Source organism: Enoplosus armatus, chromosome 18, assembly GCF_043641665.1.
Source record: "Enoplosus armatus isolate fEnoArm2 chromosome 18, fEnoArm2.hap1, whole genome shotgun sequence".
In the NCBI taxonomy this organism is placed as follows: domain Eukaryota; kingdom Metazoa; phylum Chordata; class Actinopteri; order Centrarchiformes; family Enoplosidae; genus Enoplosus; species Enoplosus armatus.
Genome location: NC_092197.1, coordinates 9,164,531 through 9,186,250, shown reverse-complemented (window position 1 = coordinate 9,186,250; position 21,720 = coordinate 9,164,531). Strand labels below are relative to the sequence as shown.

General features: G+C 39.9%; 1 protein-coding gene across 2 annotated transcripts in view; it reads left to right on the top strand.

Annotated features, from left to right (window-relative positions):
- Window positions 1-21,720, top strand: part of rgs3a (regulator of G protein signaling 3a) — a 138,644-nt gene that overhangs the window by 94,987 nt on the left and 21,937 nt on the right. For both annotated transcript variants that reach the window (XM_070924095.1, XM_070924096.1), the window contains one exon: window positions 7,176-8,171. In XM_070924095.1, coding sequence (XP_070780196.1) covers window positions 7,176-8,171 — 996 coding nt within the window. The remainder of the gene's footprint in view (window positions 1-7,175; window positions 8,172-21,720) is intronic.

Sequence of the window (21,720 nt, the reverse complement as noted above, 5' to 3'; positions counted from 1 at the left end):
ACCAGAGACTGGGGGACCAGTCTCTTTCACCTCTACCTCCCCTCTTCCTCCTCCCCTCCTCCTCTTGAGACTTACTTTCTTTAATCAAAGCACAAGATGTCTTTAAGGTTTTAAGGTATAGTACAACGTTGATGCAATCCAAAAAAAAAGAAAAAAGAACCTCTAACACTGAATTTGCTTTAAGAATTAACCAACAAATGTGTATGTTGGATCCCCTTTGTTATTTTCTACACAGTGTTAGTAATTGACACACATTTTTTAATGTTATGGTTTAGTCGATACAAGAAAATTATGTAATTATTATTATGTAGTTATGTATTAGTAGTAGTTAGTATAGTAGTTATGTTTATTTAAAAAAATATTCGGTCTCATCTGTAAAGATTTGAGACTTTGTTTTTATATCCACCTGTTTTTCTCCTCTACACCCATATTTTTCAGGTTTACAATGAATACAATAATATTAACGGCAGCAGCTAAATACCCCACATAAGCATAAAGAAGATCATTAGTGCAAAATGGGTCTAGATGGACGCCCTTCAGTTATGACTGAGCGGAAAACCTGATATTAGACAACGTGACTCTTAAATGTCCTTTGAAGAAATCAATGAGATAAGTCATTGAGCAAAAAAAACAAAAGAAAGGATAAACAATAATGCCAACTGATTGGGTGGAGTTACATCACTTAGACATCCTGCCTACCAACTTGCTGTCATACAGATCCACCACTTAGTGGGAGGAAGAGAGTGGACCCAGAGAGAGTGGCAAAGAGGAAGAGACGAGAAAACATGTCCTTTTGTTTTGCAGTGTACAATATTTTCAACAGCATTGCTAATTGAGTTGAGCTGGATTTATTGAGGTTGGAGGTAGATTTGGCAAGTGTAATGGTGGATACTTTAAACCATTAATATTAGACTAAGTAGAGTGAAGCAGGGGAAGACTTTAATACTCTTTAATGTAATGTCTTACTTAAAAACAACCAGGACACAGGAAATTAAATAGGGAAGGGTAGGGAAATAGGGAAAGGAGGAAAGGGAAGGAAAGAGATAAAGATGAAAAATGGCACCTTGAAATTGAGAAGCGGGAGGGGCTGGGGGAAACTACGATGACAGAGATCATAGGTACATCTTTAGCTTTTGGAGAACGCACAGCACAGCTGCTCCCCTGGGATGGGTCTCTCATTGCCATGGTAACTGTGGGACAGAGTTCACATGATTGTCCCTGTGTGACTGTCCACGAGTGTGTTTGTGTTTTCCTATAGTTCTATCTTTATGAGACGATTTTGACCTTCAGAGATTTGGACCTTCAGAATAAGAACATTCTTTTTGCAAACGGAGGTCATTTTTGTCAGTTTTTATTTCTACGGGGAAATATTTTGGAAATTGGATTTTGGAGGTATTCACTGCTCTCTCTTGGTTTCTTCTGTGTTTCTTTTCTACCCATGCGACACAGTTACACCAAGCATGAGTCATGAATGAGTAATTTGGCAGGTGTTACTGGAAGGAGTAACGTCTTTTCTTAAGAGATAGTGTTAAAAGGGGGGGTATGCTTTTTGTAAAATACACTAGTTGGAGTAGGATCATTAGACAGTTGAGTGCATGTGCAACATACTTTCTATGCTTACTAAGTCAGTGCTGGCTTCAGGTAAACACATAAATACAATTTAAGGTTCAATATGTGTAGGATTGTATAATATGTAAATTGTGAAATAAAGCAGTATGAGGTAATCTAAATTCCTGCATGCAGTTTCTGAAATCTATCTCTGTAGTTAACACATTAACAAGTCACAATATGCATGCAATAAGGTCAAGGGTAGTTTTCCTCTACGGCCCATTCTGACCAAATTTCCTATAACAGTCAGACTGAAAAAAGTTGAGGTCCAAATTTTGTTTTTGATCATTAGCAATAAATGTAATAATTTGGCAGCCTCAAAAGGGTTTATCATGGTGTGGCTCAGGAGGTAGAGCAGGTCGCCCACTGATCACAGGTTGGGGGTTCAATTCTCACCTCCTCCTGTCCACATGTTGAGGTGTCCTTGGACCTTGAACTCCAAATTGCTCCCGATGGATGGCCAGCACCCTGCGCTGTGTGAGTGTGTGCGTAAATGGGTGAATGAGCACCAAAAACCTTGTAAAGCGCTTTGGACAATTTATTATGTAAATGTACTGGTTGTCATTTCTGTACGGTTTAAACATCATCAGTGTTTTCATCAAAGCAAAGTAGCACTAAACACAAAGTACAGTTAAGGCAGATGGAAGTGTAATTAATTCTGGAGGTTTTTATTTGGTCATAAATCAAATTAGTGGACACATTGAAATTTGAAGTGATAATGGCGCTATAAAGTAATAGTAATAGTGGCCCGACTGACCAACCCACGTTGCCATCCGTACAGAACAAAAAACATTTTCTTTACTGTAGTTTTGTGTTGTATTGTAGTAGTAGTATTGCCTTTATTAGACTGAGAGGGTAGAGAGCTGAAAGGAAAGGAGGACAAAGAGTAAAGTGAAATTCACTTGGGCCTGCTAACTTGTGGTGGAAAATAAGCCAGTAGCCAGTATGGCTGCCTCCTGGCCTGAACACAAGTAACGGGCACAGTCAAACATGGTTAATCATAGTTTTAGCTCATCGAACACATGGAGTTAGCTGGCCAACAAGGCATTGAATCACATTTTCAGTGAGCTGAATTAAATATTTTGCTCTTTGACCCTTGACCACTAAGATGAACAAAACACTCCAAAACTATGTAATTCATATTTGCACAATTTGTTTAGTATTCTTGGAAACGTATGTTAATGTGTTGTGTCTGTTTGGAATTAAAAGAATTGTTGCCTGGCAGGGTTAGTGTTAGGTGCTCATTTGCTAGTTAGATCATTGTGAGACCAGTAATGCGGTTCATGGTCCAGCTACATTAAAAAAAGATTGGACCTTTTCCAAGATTTCCTCTTCTCTCCTCCAATGTTTTATTTCTTTCTATCTGACCTCTTTCACTTACTCATCTCATTTCTGTGTTGTTGCCATTGTTTGACTCCCCTCCTCCCTTCTGCTTGTCTTATTCACTTTGTCTCCTCCATCTATTCACTCACTTACCCTGCATCCCACTCTCCCTGCCTTTTAGGGCTGGTTTTGTTTCCTTGCTTAATTGAGGCAATGCTAGAGATCGTATTGTGTTGAATCATTGATGACTTTGAGCTGCATTTGAGCACACGTGTATTGTACGTGCACATATACGCAAGCACATTGCCCATTAGCTTGTTTCTTTTAATTTAGCTTTTGAAGTAGGCTCATTGAAGAGAGGATGTGAAAGTGTCATAATTGGAGAATACTGTGAAGATGAACACATTTGTTAATATGTCTGTTCTTTCATATCTTCAGACAAGGGAGAGGACATGCTTGAAGACAAGGAGTTAATTTGAAGCTGCTTGATTTTGTGTGTGTTTGTGTTTCCATGTGTCCACTGTAGAGAGTGTGAGAAGGAACAAGTGTATCTGACAGGACAGGTGGCTCCATTGTGTCTCAAGCCATATCTTCAACAGTCAGGGTTTTATGTATGTAAGACAGGGAAAGAGAGATGAGGGTCAGTGAGGTTGAGAAAGGGAAAGAGAAACTGTCTGTGTAAACCTCAGGTCTAAATATATGGAGGATAGAAAAAAGAATAAATGTTTCAAAATGTTAATACAACGACAAGCCTCATAAATCAATCTAAAGTCATAATTTTTCTGACTGTGACTCATTATTCTGACTTGGACTACCATGAACACAGAAAGAACTGGAGAAGGAGGTGCAGAAAGGGATCAAGATAGAGGCTTTACTTCCATTTTTCTCTGTGTGTGCTTTTATGAAAGTGCATTTCATTCTAAAAATACCCCTCGTTCAACCAGTGCATCAGGAAGAAGCCTTAATGTCTTGGTTGTAACACTACTGTGAACCATTTAGATAGGATCACAGGGAGGTTAAGAGGGAGTTAGAAGGGAAAATGAGAGGTCTGGATCACCTTGGGGCAGTTGTATATATCCATGAACATAAAGAAAAGTCAAGTTTATATTTATAGCCCTGAGTCATTGCTAGTAAGCGACACCACCCAAAAAAACACCCAAACAAACAAGCAACTGCTACTGACTGATTCCTTACTAGAATGATAAGGCATCCTGAAAAAAACGAGAGCAGGGGTTGCCAATTAGTTGTGACCAAGGACCAGTTTTTCGGTACTTGGGGGCTTGGAAATTGCTAGAATTATGAATTACAGGTTCAGCTCCCTCTTCGCTACAACGATTCGGTACAACACCCGCATTAGTATTACAATCCGCCTGCTCCATTTTACCCTCACTCTTGAACAAGACCACAAGATACTTGATCTTCTTCGCTTGGGGCAGTTCACTCCCAACAGAAAAGGGAGCAATTCACTGTTTTTTGGCAGAGAACCATGGCCTCAGACTTGGTCTGATGAAGCCAACAGAACCACATCATCTGCAAAGAGCAGAGAAGTGATACTGTAGTCCCCAAACCGGTCGCTCTAACCCCCCTAGCTGCATCTTCAGATCTTGTCCACGTAGATCATAAACAGAATTAGTAACAGGGGAGCCCAACCCCTGTCAAATGTCATTAAGTTATGACTCTTGTGGAGCGATCAGATATTGTTTATGTGTTTGACAGATTAAGTAGGAGGCTGCAGTCAAAGCTAATACCTCTATCAAAACTGTTCAAAAGAACATTAGATAATAAAAATAGGAGTATTAGAGGAAAAAGGTAATTGAAAGGTGTTAATCTTACTGCTATTGGCCAATGCTGACAGCTGCTTCTTCTTTGCAACAAAACTGTTGCTGTCACAAAACCGTGTAGTCTTTGTCATCATCACTTGTGTTTGTGACACACAAATCTCTTTCTGTTAAATAATACTTATAAATCAAATATGTGCTTGAAGTAGGTTTGTTTTTCATCTGTTATTCATCTAGTATGTTGTTTCTTTCATTTCAGCACCATGCACTACACTGTAATATGAATACGCACAACAAGGCACACTATTGGTTTACTCTCCTCACGGGAGTATTAATTATCAGATGGTAGAATAGTGTCATTTTAATTGGGATTTAATTGGCTTGATATATTTTATTGTTCTATCTACAGTTGATTCCCCAGTTTTGGAAAATGTCAGATTTCATTAGCCCTCTACCATACAAACATAATACACACAACAAACACATACAAACCTTGGTGTAATATCTGAGTCTGGTACAAGACATCAGAGGTAAAAGTTTGTAAGGGGTTATTCCATTATGATGGTTTGATACAGTATATAGTGGAAGGTTTTTAAATGCCAGATTTGATAGTTTCAATGACTCATTTTATGTGTACACAAAGAAAAGAAACTGGCTCAGAACAGAGTCTCGAGGTCCTCCACAGCCAGCATTACAAAAATATGAGGTCATATTATTGCAGGAGACACAGTGACCCTAATTTCAGACCTCAGTGTCCTGTATCCAGACATACTACATTCAGATTGTGCCTTTTTTACATACCGTTATCACATACATCACTTCTGTTTCTACTCCAGGTCCTACCCTAAAAAACAAAACTTTATATTCTTGGCACACACACTCTTATACAGTTATAGTATGGGTGACATTAGTTTAGGGATTGTTAGTTGAGTTGATCCGGACTGAAGGTCCCAAAAGCTCTTTGCAGTGTTAATGAATACAGGTGAAAAGTTTAGTAGGGAGTACAACCAGGGCAAGAGAAACTAATTTGAGCTGCAAAAGTACACAAACAGCTTGTGAAATATCATGAGAGCTGTTGAAGAGGAGGCTGCATTATCTCCAATTAGAGCAGAGCATCTTGTGACTGCGGCTTGTCATCATGGGTTAACTTGACCAGCACAATGAGGCCCTTCATGAGATTTCCTACAAACATAAAGAAGGTAGAATTGAGGTTACTTGTTGTAATACTTTATTAAAGTAATAATTGTTTTATTTGCTGCCAGCATCATTACATCAAATAGAAAAACGTTTTGTGCATAACTTTATAAACATTTCCGCAATTCAGCTTGACTTTGTGATCTTTCATTGAATTTAAAATAAAATTCTGTGGGTTTGAACGGCGTTTGCCCACTCAAAATGCATTGTAATGATCCTCCCACTCAGGGCTCTGTGGGCTTGAAGAGGTTAAAGCAGCATTTAAAACCCAGCAGATTTTGGGACGGAGGTGAATGCAGATCGATTACCAAAGGCAGGGGGGTGAGGACAGCCAGTGTGTGTGTGCGCACTATACACGCATGTGTGACAGGGATATTGTGTTTGGCCCTAGGAAGTGGGTGAGGGCAGTGGAGGCTACAGAAAGATTTACAGTATGTTGAAATGATAGGAACATATCAGAGAGAAGATGGATGGGTGAACAGATGGGTAGCTGGTGCTAACACTTTGTAGCTGTAATCTCATCGATTTCTGCAAGAGGTTTGGCTTGTTTTTTTAGTCCACACTCCCTAAGGGCACAGTACCAGTTAGTTTGACTGAATCACTGCAGCAAGTTCCAGTGTAATACCGTACAGCAGCACGAGTGAGCAAAACAGCAGTATATCACAATATGAACTAATTGGAACTGATATTACAATGTGGTCTGCCAGTTCAGCCTTTTGTCAGTCTTATGAACGAAAATTAGCGTTGGGCACAATTTGTTGTTTTATCCTGTGTACTAAAGTGCGACACGTTCTGCATCTGGGACGCCTCATGAGGCCTCGATGGAAAGATTAGCATGTCATAATTCTTATGCTGTCATTCGTCTAGTTTGACAACATCCAACGTGATGCCATAGTTGCAGGTCATGAAAGGCTGAATGCAATGATCAGTCAGGATTCAGTATGTAGTCCATCTCTTGGGCAAGTCACTGCAGGACTATCATTGCTTAATCTGTTATTATGACCTTCTCAAAAGACATAGATGTCATCTAGTCTGATCCTGGCATTACGGCTCAGCCCCACCAACATCTAGCATGACAGAGATATTTCAAAACCAAATTCAATAACTGGTAATGGAATAGTTGTGATAAGTGGATTTGCTCATGGCAGGGAAGTAAATCTCAATCAGCTGAGTTAAACTTGTTACAGTTACGTGGCTCGACAGTGCATTAATTGTCCAAATAGATTTGACTAACAATTCTCTTCTTCTGTCTTTCTCTGTTTCCTTTTCTAGATGTTGGAGCCTAAGGTGGACACCCCTTCTTGTGAGCTGGGTGGAGTAGGAGGAGATCGAGGAGGTGTGTCCCTCCACCTTCCCCCCCGCAGCTCTGAAGGTGAGGAAAGTAGCCTGTACCCCTCCAGCCCCTCAGAGCCCCCAACCCTGGGCAGTCCTCACCCCTCAGAGCCTATCACCCCTTTGGATGAGATCTACATGCCCCTTGGGGGTCTGATGGGATCCGAGGAGCGACATAAGGTGCCTCCCACACCACCTCCTTCCACCGAGGGTGAGGATTGCAAGAGTATGGAGGGGAATGAGATGGAGATCTGGAGAGAGGGGAAGGGTGGGGGGAGCAGGAGAGAGGAAGATGAGGAGGACGAGGAAGAGGATGGGGCCAGCAGAAAGAGTCCAGGGAGTGAGGGGGAAGAGAAAGAAGAAGGAGAAGAGGAGGAGGGAGACAGGAATGAAGAGGAAGTCAACCTAAACCTGGTGGTGTCAAACACAGATGAAGACAACGCCTCGGAGCCACCTGACACCAACGCTCCCCCCTCATCCTCCTCATCCTCATTTGTCATCCCTGAGTTGCGCCTTGATCGCTCCTTTAGTGCCGATGCCCTCTCCTCCCCCAACACTGATGAAGAAGAGTACGATGAAGATGAAGACGAGGAGTCCGAAGAGGAGGACGACGAAGACGACAGTGACGATGCCTACCTGCAGCGTAGTGACAGCAAGCGCCGCAGCATGGTGGAGGGTGCTACCTGTGAGAAACATGGAGGAGGGGGGCTCAGTGTGCAGAATTCCCTTCGCAGGCGCACCCACAGTGAAGGGAGCCTCCTGCAGGACCCCCGCACGCCTTGTTTCACCTCCGACAACGCCATCAACTGCCTGGAGGCGGGGGGAGCGCACCACAAGGGCGGCTGGACACTCCCATCACCTAAAACCCTGAAGAAAGAGCTGACCAAGAATGGAGGCTCCATGCATCAGTTGTGTATGCTGTTTTCTGGGAGGAAGGTAAGCAGCTTCACACTGAAATGATAACTGAGGAATGCAGGAATAAAGTTATAGAAATACAGTACTTGGAAATGATAGAAAATTCAGCAGCTTTCCTGGTTATAACGTGTTCTGTACAGAAGATATTAAAACACACACACACACACACAAACACACACAAACACGAGTACTGGGATTTGGTCTCTAATAGTGCTCACAGTATTTCAGTTTTTCTTTCTGACCTCACATACTCAATAAAATGCATAGTGCAGCTCTATGGCTATGTGTCTCCTAACTATTGCATCAGCAGTGCGTGACGATGTAAGAGCTCAGCCCAAAGTTTCACTTCTCTGGTTTCTGTAAAAAGGGTGACATCAAGTGGTAAAATAGAGCAAGTACACAAGAATCCTGTCATAAGGATGTTGTTTAAATCTAAGGTTATCTACTGCAAAATGTAATTTCCAAACAGTAGACTTATACATACACATAAACAGTAGACGCAGTGGCAGTGTATTGCAACTTAAGTTGTTTACCAGGACAGTCTTGTGTCTTAGCGTACTGTTTACTGCACAAAGTCTAAAAATATTGAGTCATTGCACGACAGCATTATTTTTCAACTATTTTATACCTAACTGGAGTTTGAAAAATATATTTAAGATGCTTTCCAGTTTCAATACATTGTATGCGGGTTAACGACGTTAGAATATTAACTGCACAAGAAAACACACTCAGCTTCATTTGCATTTATATAACCCCCCTCTGAAGTCAAACAAACAATTCCTTTTACTCTAACTATGCTTCCTCTACACAGCACAATTACCTTGTAGAAAATCCTATATAAACCTAAAACAATTAAACACAAGGTTTAGTTGGGGGTGACGGCAGATTCTCTCTCTCTTCAACAAGGTTGCAGTTTTTCACGCTCTCTTACATAAACAAGACATCCCAAAACATGACACTAAACAACAACCAAGTATGCCTTCCTGCTTTCACACAAACTGCACATTTACTTAAACCTTTTGCAAAACACTAACATCATTTCATAAGAAACCACAAACAAATTAATGTTTACATACAGGCAGCTGTCACTTAGTGTACATCATTGAACTAAATTCATTCAATATAAACTGGCATTGTGTATTGTTTTAGTTGCACACGTATGACATTATGTACATACATCAGCATCTGTAGGAGAGTGAAATATCAGATTATTGTGGAACTATGATTTAACCAGTTGTAAGAAACTGTAGTACACGTATCATTGGGAGTCACAAGTAAAAGAGAATACTGTAACACAAAATGAAATATATTCTTTCAGTATTTGGATCACAAATAAGTACTTTTTGACTGCTGTTTTAAGGATTTGTGCTGCGAGCATGCCATTCATTTCAGTGTAGGTAGTAGTTGTTCAAGTTGTCCAACAGAGGGAAGCATGCATCACAACCTGTTAGTCCAGCAGCCTCACGCAAGTGTGCATCATATCTTTTCTCACTTCACTTTGGCCAAGGTTACGTAATAAACAATGATCGAGAAATCTCAGCGTGACTCGTTTTCCTTTTAACTGTGAACTTCTCTGACTTATCTCTAGAATTATTACACTTTAAATGGAATGCAGACAGATCGTCACTTGCACCCCTATTTCATTAGTATGCTTTTGGCAAAGTTTCTCAAAAAAGGAGTGCGAAAAATAGAAGAGATAGAACTTGACAGTGATATCAGAGCTCCACAGACATCCCATAGACTCAAATGACAGAGGCAATCAAGTGTCATTGTAGAATATCAGAAGCACTGCTCCTTTTTAATCTGTCTCTCCTTCCACAAGTCTGTCAGCGCACTCGGTAGCCTTAAATGGCAGTGTGTGTGAACTGTGCAGAGGAGGAATGCTGCAGACAGGGCTGGAGCCTATTGGTCTTGGCAGATCCAAGGGTAATTTTACTACCTATTGGCGTCATGGACAGTTCCTTTGAGGCTTGTGTTTCCATTATTTAAAATGATCTGTCAAACCCCCCCCCCCCCCCCCCCCCCCCCCCTTCATAAATCTTGTGACATCTCTAGGTACATAACGTGAGTGTGTGTGTGTGTGTCCAACCTCTGACCAAGGGACCTTAATGGGATCAGTAGTCTACAAGTTGTCTCAGTGATGGCGTAAAACTATGAAAAGGAACAATTTTCTTAAAGGTTTGTAAAGTCTAAATGACTAGTTCCCAGACTTCTCCCAGACAGACAGCTAAAGTCCATTTATTACTACCATTTGATTAACTTAGTAATGAAAGTTTGACATTGTTTTCACTTGGGATCCATACAGTGTCAGTTATTAGTGAAATATAACACAATATAACACTTAACAGTGACTTTAACACTCACACTCGTATTTACCTGAAACTTTTGACTGAAAATGATACAGTGGGAAATCAAGACTGTTCAAAGAGTTGCAAAGTAGTGCGTCTGTGGTGCATATATGTGTATGTGCATTACATATAGAATATACATTATATATACAGAGAGGAGTGTGTCAGAGGACCAGACACAGTGTGAATCTACTGTCTCATGTTTTATAATGTGAAGCCCCCCACACCCCCCGCTCTGTCTCTTTCTGTCTGTCACCTCTCTTTTCTCCTGCCAGGCAGTGTTTACTTACCCTTTAACAAGCACCACCGACTCTGGTCCTGTCTTTCTTTCCGCTCTGCACCTTTTCCTCTCACTTGATGTCTTTAGTGGCCTGTCATCAATGCAAGGGGAGCCAGAGACAGACAGAGAGCAGGTCAAGAGGAATAATGCCAGTTTGTTTGTTTGACTAAGAGATTTTTCTACTGCTACTACTTAAAAGAAACTGTGTTATTTCTGACACTGACTATAATGTATTTAAAAAAGAAAAATGGAATAAATGCAAAACATACAGTTGGATGGGAATTTTTTGTTTGATGTATCTTAAATGTGTCTGCATTGTTCAAGACTAGATCTGTCATATCAGTATTTAGCTTGGGTTTGTTCTACCAAGTTTACCACAAAAATACATTAAATAAAAGGTATCACTAGCAGGTTTTGCTGTTGCAAGGCACAAATCATTTAGGAAAAAAAAGAGAGCAATATTTGGCCAAGAATTATTGTATACCACATGAATATTTATTCATGGAACACTGATTTTAGTTGAGTTTACATTGGAAACTTTCTGTTAGTCAAATCTGAGACCCAGCTACCAATGCAAATAGCACTCTCTGCCCATCAAATGGTGAACAAACACAGAGCACTCAGCCACCGTGACATTCAGCAGGATGTCATTTGCCACCTTGTTGAGGACAGTTTCAAATATGCTGTTAAGGGTCTGTGTAAAACCTCTTCCAAATAACATAGTAACCAAATATAGAGACCATCATTGGTTAAAGAAAATATGAGCTACTAGAGCTATGGCTGGATTATAAAGAATGTTTTCCTTCTACAGGCACCATAATAGAACCATTAAAACATTTAGGTAGTAAAACAACAAAAAAGGAAATTTAAAGGAATTACAGTCCAGAAGTAAAAAAAAAAGTTTAGCCTCACTGGAACTCTTAATTTCCATCACAAGGCGACGAGAGGAATGCTGTAAATAGCCATATTAGACTAAACCACTGCATGTTCTTTCCAATCAGACCATTAAATGAAACTCTCATCTCGCTGTCCAAACCCTCAAATCCTCCCTACTTTTCCAGACACCACACCATCCATCATGTTGTTTCGGTTTGTGAATGTGTTGCATCTACACAGACGTTGTTGCAACAGACGCGTGTGGATCTGACCCCAGTGCTTTTGGCTTAAGCAGGCCAAACATTTTGTTTATGGGGCCTGAATGTTTGTTTGAAATCTGGATAAATATCAGCTGTCTTTCCAGGCGTTGGGGGGGAAACAATTTTCATGTGTTTACTAATGGTTGTGTGGTGGCTTACATTCCTGCGTTGTGTCAAGGATACACAGGGGTACCACAAGTCAAGGCTGAGTCCTTACTGCAGCGGCCCGGGTCTGGGTCCTTTACTGCCTGTTACCCCCCCTCTCTCCCCTGCCTTTCCTGTCTCTCTCTACTGTCTTGTCAAATATAGCGAAATGCATGAAAGGAAAACTTGAAAACAAGTGTGCTAACATTAATAGATGTTATATGTGGTAATGGACGGGTGAATCAGAAAATGGGCCATGGGAGTCGCAGTACGTTTTGTTACAGACAGTGAGAAACAAAATGAAGCAGAACTGTTAATCAGACAGAGGAACATTTGCTTCTATCTTTTATTATTTTTACATCATCACTCCTCCATTGGTCATTAATAACATTTTCATATTTAACTGTGACAACAAGAGGGAGATGAAATCTCTTGTTTGGCTTGAACAACATTCAAAAATCAGCACTCAAGCAGGCAATTGCCATTTACTGTCGGTGCACCGCGCACACAATCAGCCCATCTATTATGTCTGTCTGAAACAGACCTGTAGGCTACTGCACAACTAAATTAATGTTCTAATGTAAATTAAATATTGCTGCTATAGCATGGTCATAAAAGAAGAGTGATGCAGGGAAAATGGAAATGATTCAGGCTACTGTCAGAACTACAGGAAACACAGCTTATTACGGTATACTTGTTTGGCTAAAACAAGCCGGATGAACACTGCAAGGTAATCTAACAGTAGGCAAACAGTACACACTGCTTCATCTGATCTAACGGACTCACCTTTGTTCTTGGGGCTAAATCCAAAATATCACATAGTATATCAAATAGCACGCACACCTATACAAACAGTATGTTGTCACGTGTGTACTAACATGTAGTTTGGACTGACTTTTGTAAAAATATGTCAGTTCTATTGGCTACCAAAGACATACCTCATAAGGATACCCTTTCGAATAGCATATATACGTAGGGTGAAGTACACAAAAATGAGTTTAGAACAACATGTTTGGAATATAGCACCTTCTGAGTACAGTGTTTTTTCAATTTCCCGGATCTCCACTAAATGTCCACTGCACTGTGATAAGCAGGATAAACAGTTTCGGGAACCTAAACCTGCTATTTTAGGCCCACGCAGAAAAATATTAGTAAACCTGTGTACAGTGAAGTCATCTTCAAGTACCTCAGCTACATGTCTCTGCCCTCAGCAGACTTCCAAGACAAAGCTATTAGTGCTGACCTCTCATCAGTCCCCAGACCCCAATGTGCATGTTTTTGGTAGTTTACCTAATATTAGCTCAAAGGTTATAGTATGAGAGAGGCACAGCACTTGTTGATATCAAGACATCAGCGCGCGTGATCCAGAGCTAATAATAGTATGTTCTTTACTGAATGAACTGCATAAGAGGTTCATGGAAACAATTTAAAAATACTGTGTATCGATGAGAGCCAGTCTCATCAAGTGTTGTTTTGTCCAAATAGATTCCACAGGTAATTTGCCTATGGCCAAAGTGTACAAACACGTTTTCTGTGACAGCACTGTGACACACTGAATGGATAGTATTGCAGGTAAACAAGAGGGGTCTGTCCTGTTTGACTGTATAGTAGGTGGCCCGGAAAGGGACAAAAGGTCTCCAGGGTTGAAATGCATGTGAGATGCAGCCCGGCTGGATATGTCCACTGAAATGCTAAATGAGTAACTTGTAAATATTTACTGAGCAGACTGAACAAGCTTTCAGGACAGTCAACACAGTGTCCAGTCACCCAAGTATCTATTGACAAAGATGTGAATGAACTGAACGTGATGTTTTTCAGTTTATGGTGTTTTACTTCACAGTTTACAATCAAATTTCAATGACTATACTTGCAAAAGTCCACCCATACTCATACTTGTATATCAGATTGGCCCAAAAGGAAGTAGTTACATAAAAGAGAACAGATTATTTTTCAGTTTACAAAGGAATTCCTGTCACTATCTATCTATCTATCTATCTATCTATCTATCTATCTATCTATCTATCTATCTATCTATCTATCTATCTATCTATCTATCTATCTATCTATCTATCTATCTATCTATCTATCTATCTATCTATCTATCTATCTATCTATCTGTCTAAGATAGCCACACACAACCAAACGGTCCTCTTACTTTCTCTTTCCATTTCTCTTTCATTATTCCTGGGAGGGGTTTAGCAACTCAACTGTCAATTGTGTTCGTTTTTTGTTGGCATCTTGTTTACTAAATACACACATCTTTCTGGGATTTTGTCTTCTGACAGAAATGGTCTGGTTTCATAGATAACCAGCCACACTAACAGGAAGGGGATTTTCCAGTGCCAGTTGAGCAACTGTGATAACAAAAGAGAGTCCACTGGGAGGAGCTACCACTTTCACTCAACCCTGTACAGACATTTTATTGTGACTTTGACTGTCAAATGAAATAACTTCTTCTTATTATGTAAATTCTTCACTTCTGCTTATAACATTTCTTTCTTCCCTGCCTGGTTGATAACTATTATGGAATCCTTTTATTGCTTTATTTCTATAGTCTTATATTGCTATCCTTGCACTTTATATTTAAATTGATTTAAAATAGTATGAAAGAGATACTTAGAAAGAGGTACCTAAAACAAATTAAACCTTTTATTGTACATCTGAAAGAAACATTTAACCTGTCGGAAGTCATTGCACAACACCTGCAGGGTTATTCAAGATCATTCCCAGAAACAAATGAATAAACTTTTGATATTTTTCCCCTGAAATGAAACCTATTTGTCTTAGCAAATTTAGTAACTCCTCGGGACCTCATGAGAGTTCAAAGCTTCCCACGCTCATCCTTCTTTGCCAGGGAAGCTCCCACATGGCCCAAAAACCCAGCCTGTATACCCGTATTCTTTCTCTCTCATTCTTTCTCTGTATTACTACTAAAACACTCAGAAGGCTTCACAGAGACTTATACTCTTTTAGAAATCCCCACAACAAAGGCTAAGTTAGCATCCCTAATGTTTATTTGTTAGGCATTGTTTGGCTGTTAGTGATTACTGGGAGGTTTTAATGAGCTACCTGGATAGTTACTGCTGTGAACTGTGTGTGGGAACATGCTGTTTCCAACCATTAACTCTGATATTGCTGCAATACAATGTGAATCAGGGATATAATAACTTCCTTTGAAACTGATACTAAAAGATTATTTGTTCCCGATGGTTGTTTCCCACGTGAACAGAGGAACAAGAGCAAAATAGAACAAGTCAAACACTGAATGTCAGCACACAGAGGTCTCTGGCTCAGTACTTGAAACTCTACCCACATGCTTACAGCTTGCTTCAATGCACGGCACTTGTTAACATTACTGACATTTGACAAAAGTAATGACAAGGCAAAAGCAGGGGTGTTGTTCCTCATGAATGATATACATAGAAGAGGACAATATAACGTGAACACCTTACAAAACAATCCAGTCTGCCAAAGCCTGGAGATGGTGAGACAGGGCATTGCTTCATTTAGCATCAGCTGGTTTTACTGAGCAAGTAAAGATGATGACAATGAACATGACTAATACAATAACGCAAAGGCACATCACATGCAACGTAGGATTATAGGGTAACCAACGTAGGGGAATATACAACAGTTACTATGAGCAAGCTACATTTCCTCAGTGACCTTTAGATTTAAACGCTGTTCAAGGCTTTGATGATGTCTTTTTATCGTAAAGACGCGACGGACTGATGTCATGGCGCTTAGTAACTGGACCTATTTCAGCAGACTTATGCTTTCTGCCCACCTTAGTGCCCCACAGTGTATGCAATGAGGTCATTAAGTGACAGGAGTTTGGATGCTGGTACAACAAAGCCCTCTCCTGACGTTCACCTTATCCAGGAGAGGATCCAGAAGGCCCTTTGTTTCATAGTTGTGTCTTGTGTGTGTTTGAATGGAGGTGTTTACAGTGCTCGTTGCCATAGCAGTATTTTGCCGGTATCAGGAATCGGTTACATAAATGTTGATAGATGGTTTCTCGCAAATAAAATCACACACACACAAACTCCCACTCTGAAGTCTCTCGATCACAAATGTTCAGCGATGATAAGTGAAGTTGATCTGACAGTAGATGATGCATTTTGAGCTCTGTACTCACGTTTTATCAAATGAGCATGAAATCTGGACATTAAGGACCTTTGTGCAAAAAAATCGATAAATACCATCACAAAAGAATTTTGTAAAGGAGACACAGCTCGAGACAAGCAATATTTTAACTCTGAAATAGTGCAGGGGAAAGTGTTTGAACCATAATAATGTTCCTAAACATTGGGGGTGGAGAGTGGGCCTGCCTTCAGTTGTAAAGATCTGGGTTCAATTCCCAACCCACACCTAGAAACCTTCATGGAGTTATATCACTGCCAAAACATACATAACATACACAAAGAGATATTTTGAGTGCACAGACAGATGTGCAGAATCCTGACCTGCATTCTCAATGTCTCACTTGCTCTCAAAGCTTTGCCCAAAATTAGCAAATATTAATGACTGCTCACGTTCTTATGTTGTCTTTCACACTACTAAATTATGTCACTCGCTATTTGCATGTTCTAAATCAGTAAATGAAGTGTTAGAGTGTTTTTTAGTTGATACAGCAATAATACTGGAGATGACGTTCTTTACGATAATTATACGTACAGTTCTACAAAATATTGCCCTCTTCAACAGAACAACAAGATATTTGATATTGTATTATGTTATTGAGAAGGAAATAGTCTTTGCAGTCGACCAGGATGAAATTTTGATGAACATTTCTCCAAACCTTTGTGAGATCAGTGTTTATAAACACCTGCAGCACCTGGAATCAGCAATTGCACCTTTACATGCTCTTCCTTGACCATTTTAGGAAGCCTTTTGCAAATTGCTCAGCGTAGGATACGCAACCTTTCGTCCGTGTCCCGGTGTGTTCTGTCTCTGGTGTAAAAAATGGTACATACAGTGCGATAACAAGAACATGGTGTACTTTATCTGCATGCCAACTATGTGGTCCACATCAGCACTCAACCCTAGCTGAAGTTTGAATTTTAGACACACGTAACTGTGTAGCGGCACATGCAGAAACAAGACACACACACACACACACACACACACACACACACACACACAATATCACTCACACTCCCCAGGAGGTAGGAGGCAGGATGAACAATGCAGGTGGGATGATGTTTCGGAGCACACATGATGTCCTCACAAGATGGGAACAGGGTCAAGGGAACAATCAGTCCTGGAGGAAGAAATAGGGAAATCAAAGTTCACTCTTTGATGTGAGAAGAAATAAAACATGTAATTGAGTTGAAACCTTTTTCTGCCTGACACTGAAGTTTGAGGCAGTCACCTAAGGGTTGCTGCTGCTGCCTATTTCCTATATGATTACCACAAGTAATATGTGGTATGTCCCACATTTTATCATACTGCAATATCACATAACTATAACACCCATTCAGTTTGCCAACAAACAGTATTGTTCCTTCTGTTCTTGCCTGCCATTGATTTTCATTTGTCACAATTTATGGAATAAATAGCAATAGCAGAATAGAAATATTGCATATATGCTTGTAAGGATGTTTTTTTGGCTCTAATCTGATTAAATTAAATTTCTGGAGTGGTGGTATTTGACCCAGTAAACCTTTGTTTTGGGCATTTTGTTCTCTAAACAACTGATAAAGTACACAAGCCCCATTTGCTGTTTTTGTCAGAAAGCTGAAATGATTTACTCCAAAATGTAAAAGGTACACCAGGAGCTTGACTTTTGGTTTTAGTGTATTTTTTTTTTTCACAATAGACACGATTTTTCTTTCTTTAAATTCTTTTAGTGCTGGCTGTAGTCTGGTGTCTCTCTTTAGAAAGCCTTGACGATCGCACAATTTATATCCACTGATGTGTACAATTTGCTTTCAATTTTCTTTTTAATGGATTCTTTTTACATGGAAGTTAATGACGCTATGACAACAAAATGTACCTTTTTAAAGACGTTGAAGCTAATGGTTTTGCATTATATAACAAATTCAATGAGGCTTGTAACTTGGACTCCAGCTTCACTTAAAAAGAACACGGGGACAGAGGCTTTAATCTTGTCTGTCACTCCACAAATCGAGGCCAACAGTAAAGTCAGATATTCCATGACTGCTTTGTGTTGTTTACTTCCACTGGGTGGTGAAGCACAACCTTTACATGAGTGTGTGTGTGTGTGTGTGTGTGTGTGTGTGTGTGTGTGTGTGTGTGTGTGTGTGTGTGTGTGTGAGACCCACATCATTCCCCCGCCTGCCACGGTTGGAATCTCATTCGCAGCATTCCTCCATTCCCCCCGACCGCCATACATCTCATCCTGACATGCTGCGTTCCTAGAAACAGTTTTGCTTTTCTTGATACCAGCCCTTCATTTTGGCTTTGAATAGAATTCTCCTAGCTAATAATGGGCGAAAAATAGCACCCACACCTCACAACACCTTACCTCTTTAAGTAGCTATTACAATTGTCTTTCTCAATGTGTTACCACATAGAGCTCAGCGCTGCAGACCTGTAAGCGGGGACTGAATGGGAGTGGAATTTGTAGAGGGATTGGCAACCAGCCCCAACACAGCGTGACAATGTGATGGACGTCACTCGCATAAATGTTCAAAAGCAGTGCTGCAATTAAGCATGAGGGATGAGTTTACAGTGATGCAGTGACCATTCTGTACATTAACATGACTTCAACCTTGCAATACACAAATAAGAATAATGACCAGTTGACCAGGAATGCTATTATTAAGTAATTAAAGAATGACATGTTATAGATATAAAAGTAAACACCTGTATGACCTCTGATAGAATGCATCCTGTCTGTAACACACACACTTAAATCTAACTTCAGTAATAGATATGTATTATAAGACAGTGATGCAGTACAGTAATTATTGTATGCAGTGCAGCTGTAATAACTAGGCTAAGATATTTGGATCCTGCAATGAAACCCAGTCTTTCAAACTAAAAACGAAACAAATCATGCTCAGAAAAGACCGTACAAGGTCAGCATATTCTTTTTCTTCGTTTAGCAGAGAGATGGAAAGGCAGATGTTAGATGTTTTCATACACCTGTAGTTCATAAAGTGAGTTTGATATCCAGAAATAACAACTCTCATCTAACTGACCTGAGAAGCATGTGTCACTAATAATTTCTTACTGTTGCTGCGTCATTGCAAGTGACAAATCCATCATCTTTGCTAATTGCCAGCAGGGGAGCCTGAGAGTCTGGCTGCAACAGATTACAGACTTTGGTTAAGAATTCATAACTGTCATTAAACTACTGAAAACAAAGTATATAATGTATACAGCCAATGTAGCATAATAAGAAAATATATATTCATGGTTTGCCCCATTGAGGCTGCAGCCAATTGGGCATCATTGGCCCATTGGTGCTCCTGATGGCCAGTCTGTGCATAACTGCCAGCTTTGGAAAGAATTGTGAGGCTGCGGCCATTAAAATTCCAAGCAGAAAGGTCATCCGCTGGTCAGAAAATGTCAATAACATTTTGATAGATAACACCAGTTCCAGGACCGAGTAACCTGACAGCTTTTCAGAGCAGCTCGGAGAAGTGATGTTGTACGAGCATTGTTCGTTAACATCCTGCGACATGGGAAGTACTTATGCAGGAAGCAGCCATCTCCTGAGCGGTGCTGAATAACAGGAGGCAGAGGAGAGTCAAGTACCAAACACACACATATACACATACTGCTCTCTCGCTCTCTCTCTCTCTGTTAAAATCACACACCCTCACACACACACACACACACAAATGTGCAGACAATGCACCTTTTGTATCTGCTTTCATTATGTAGTTTGAGTAGGAATGAGTCAGTATCCTGTCTGTGGGTCACAGAGTTTATTTTCAGATATTGCTGAATATTGTTGCTGTGCCATTGTACTATATGTGTGTGTTTTGTGTGTGAGTGGGTGTGTTAGCAGCTGCCATCCAATTACACAAGCTCACACGCTCTCACAGAAACGCACATACACAATCATGCTCAGTCGGCTTCAACCGCAAGTTAATTTTACCCTAAAATGTCCTTTTATGTGTAAAGGAAGTTGGAAAGAAATTTCCTGTGACATTGAAACAATGAAAAAAAAACCCATGACATTAAAGCAGTTATTCAATTAAACATCAAAGGCTATCCGAGAGGCTCAAGGCTTTTATAAAACAAAGAAAGAACTATGAGAAAAATCTTATCTGCAGTCTTAAAAATACTGAAAGTTTATCTTTATGAATACATATTGTGAACACTAATCATAGCCTTATGAATACTTTAAGGACACATCATCTTCATATACGGATTGCTTGATAATCATTAAAACTCAGCTCAGCATTTGGTTTTGTGTTCTCTCCCGTATTTCTTTGTTTAAACATCAGTTTGTGCCTTTATTAAATCTTTTTACTCACTATCATGTTGTATTTTCTGGCTCTTATAAAGGCTCCATTGTTCCTCTAATGCCCCTTGGAGAGAGAGAGCCCAGTCTTCTGTTTTTTTGTCTCCTTTTTCTTATTTTCTTTCAACTCTCTGGCCAAGATCTATGAGGAAGTGCAGACACGTATCAAGGGCAAGAAATGGCCAAGATTATCATCAAACAAGCAAGCTGTGTCCAGTTATTTGCTTGGTTTACTAATACTTGGCAAATGGAACATTTCAACAGAAACAGCCAGCAGAAACATATTTTTGCAAGTAAATTAAAATTAGGCTTGTTTTTGCCCAGATCTAGAACTAGAACTACAGAACTTTAATAGAACTAGTTCCTCATTTCTGGAACCATGTGTTTTCTGACTTTTGGATCACATTCCCACAGGGCCTGTATTTATCAGGGATTTCAGAGTCACTCCTGGGCAGTAAAACTAGCACTAAAAATACTTTAACTTCAGAGTACAGTTTGAGAGTTAGCTTTCCTTTCATCATGGACTAAAGGTTCAGATTTGAGAGTGATTGACAAGCTGTAAAATGTTATTAATTATATTTAATAATTTCTCTCGCTAGTTACAGTGTGCAGTCAACACATTCAAAAGACTGGCAGGCAACTCTAAGTAGAATTAAACAAATTATATCTATACACAACAGGTTTTTACCTTGCACTTTTTAGACATGACGCCAATTAATTGTTTAATTTAGGAGATGCTTCGGTTCTGTCATTGGTCCGTTCTCATGGTTTCAACGCATCTGTGCTTCATGTGCAACACAGACAGATTTGGCCTCAACATTGATATAATGGGATTATTCATGCATAGCCAATACTGTATGTGTTGAAGCTTTTTTTGTATGGTGACAATCAAACAATCAATCAATCAAGTTTATTTGTCACATGTAATTATATAAGGTACAATCACAGTGAAATGTAATCCTGCCAGTCCCTTAGATTTGTGCATTAAAAAGAGTGTAAAAAAAATGAGAATAGTAATAGATCTGTGTATGAGTACACAGTGCAGTACATGCAGTTGCAGCTGTTATGTCCCAAATCATCACCTCATCCTAACACGGTAGGACAGCTCTGCAGCTCTCCTGAATCTTGGAGCAGATGAGAGTGATTTTCTAGGTGGCGAAAGTTAATTCCTCTGAGAAGCGTTATACGAAGGCCTAAAACTGATTCACTTTATTTTTTA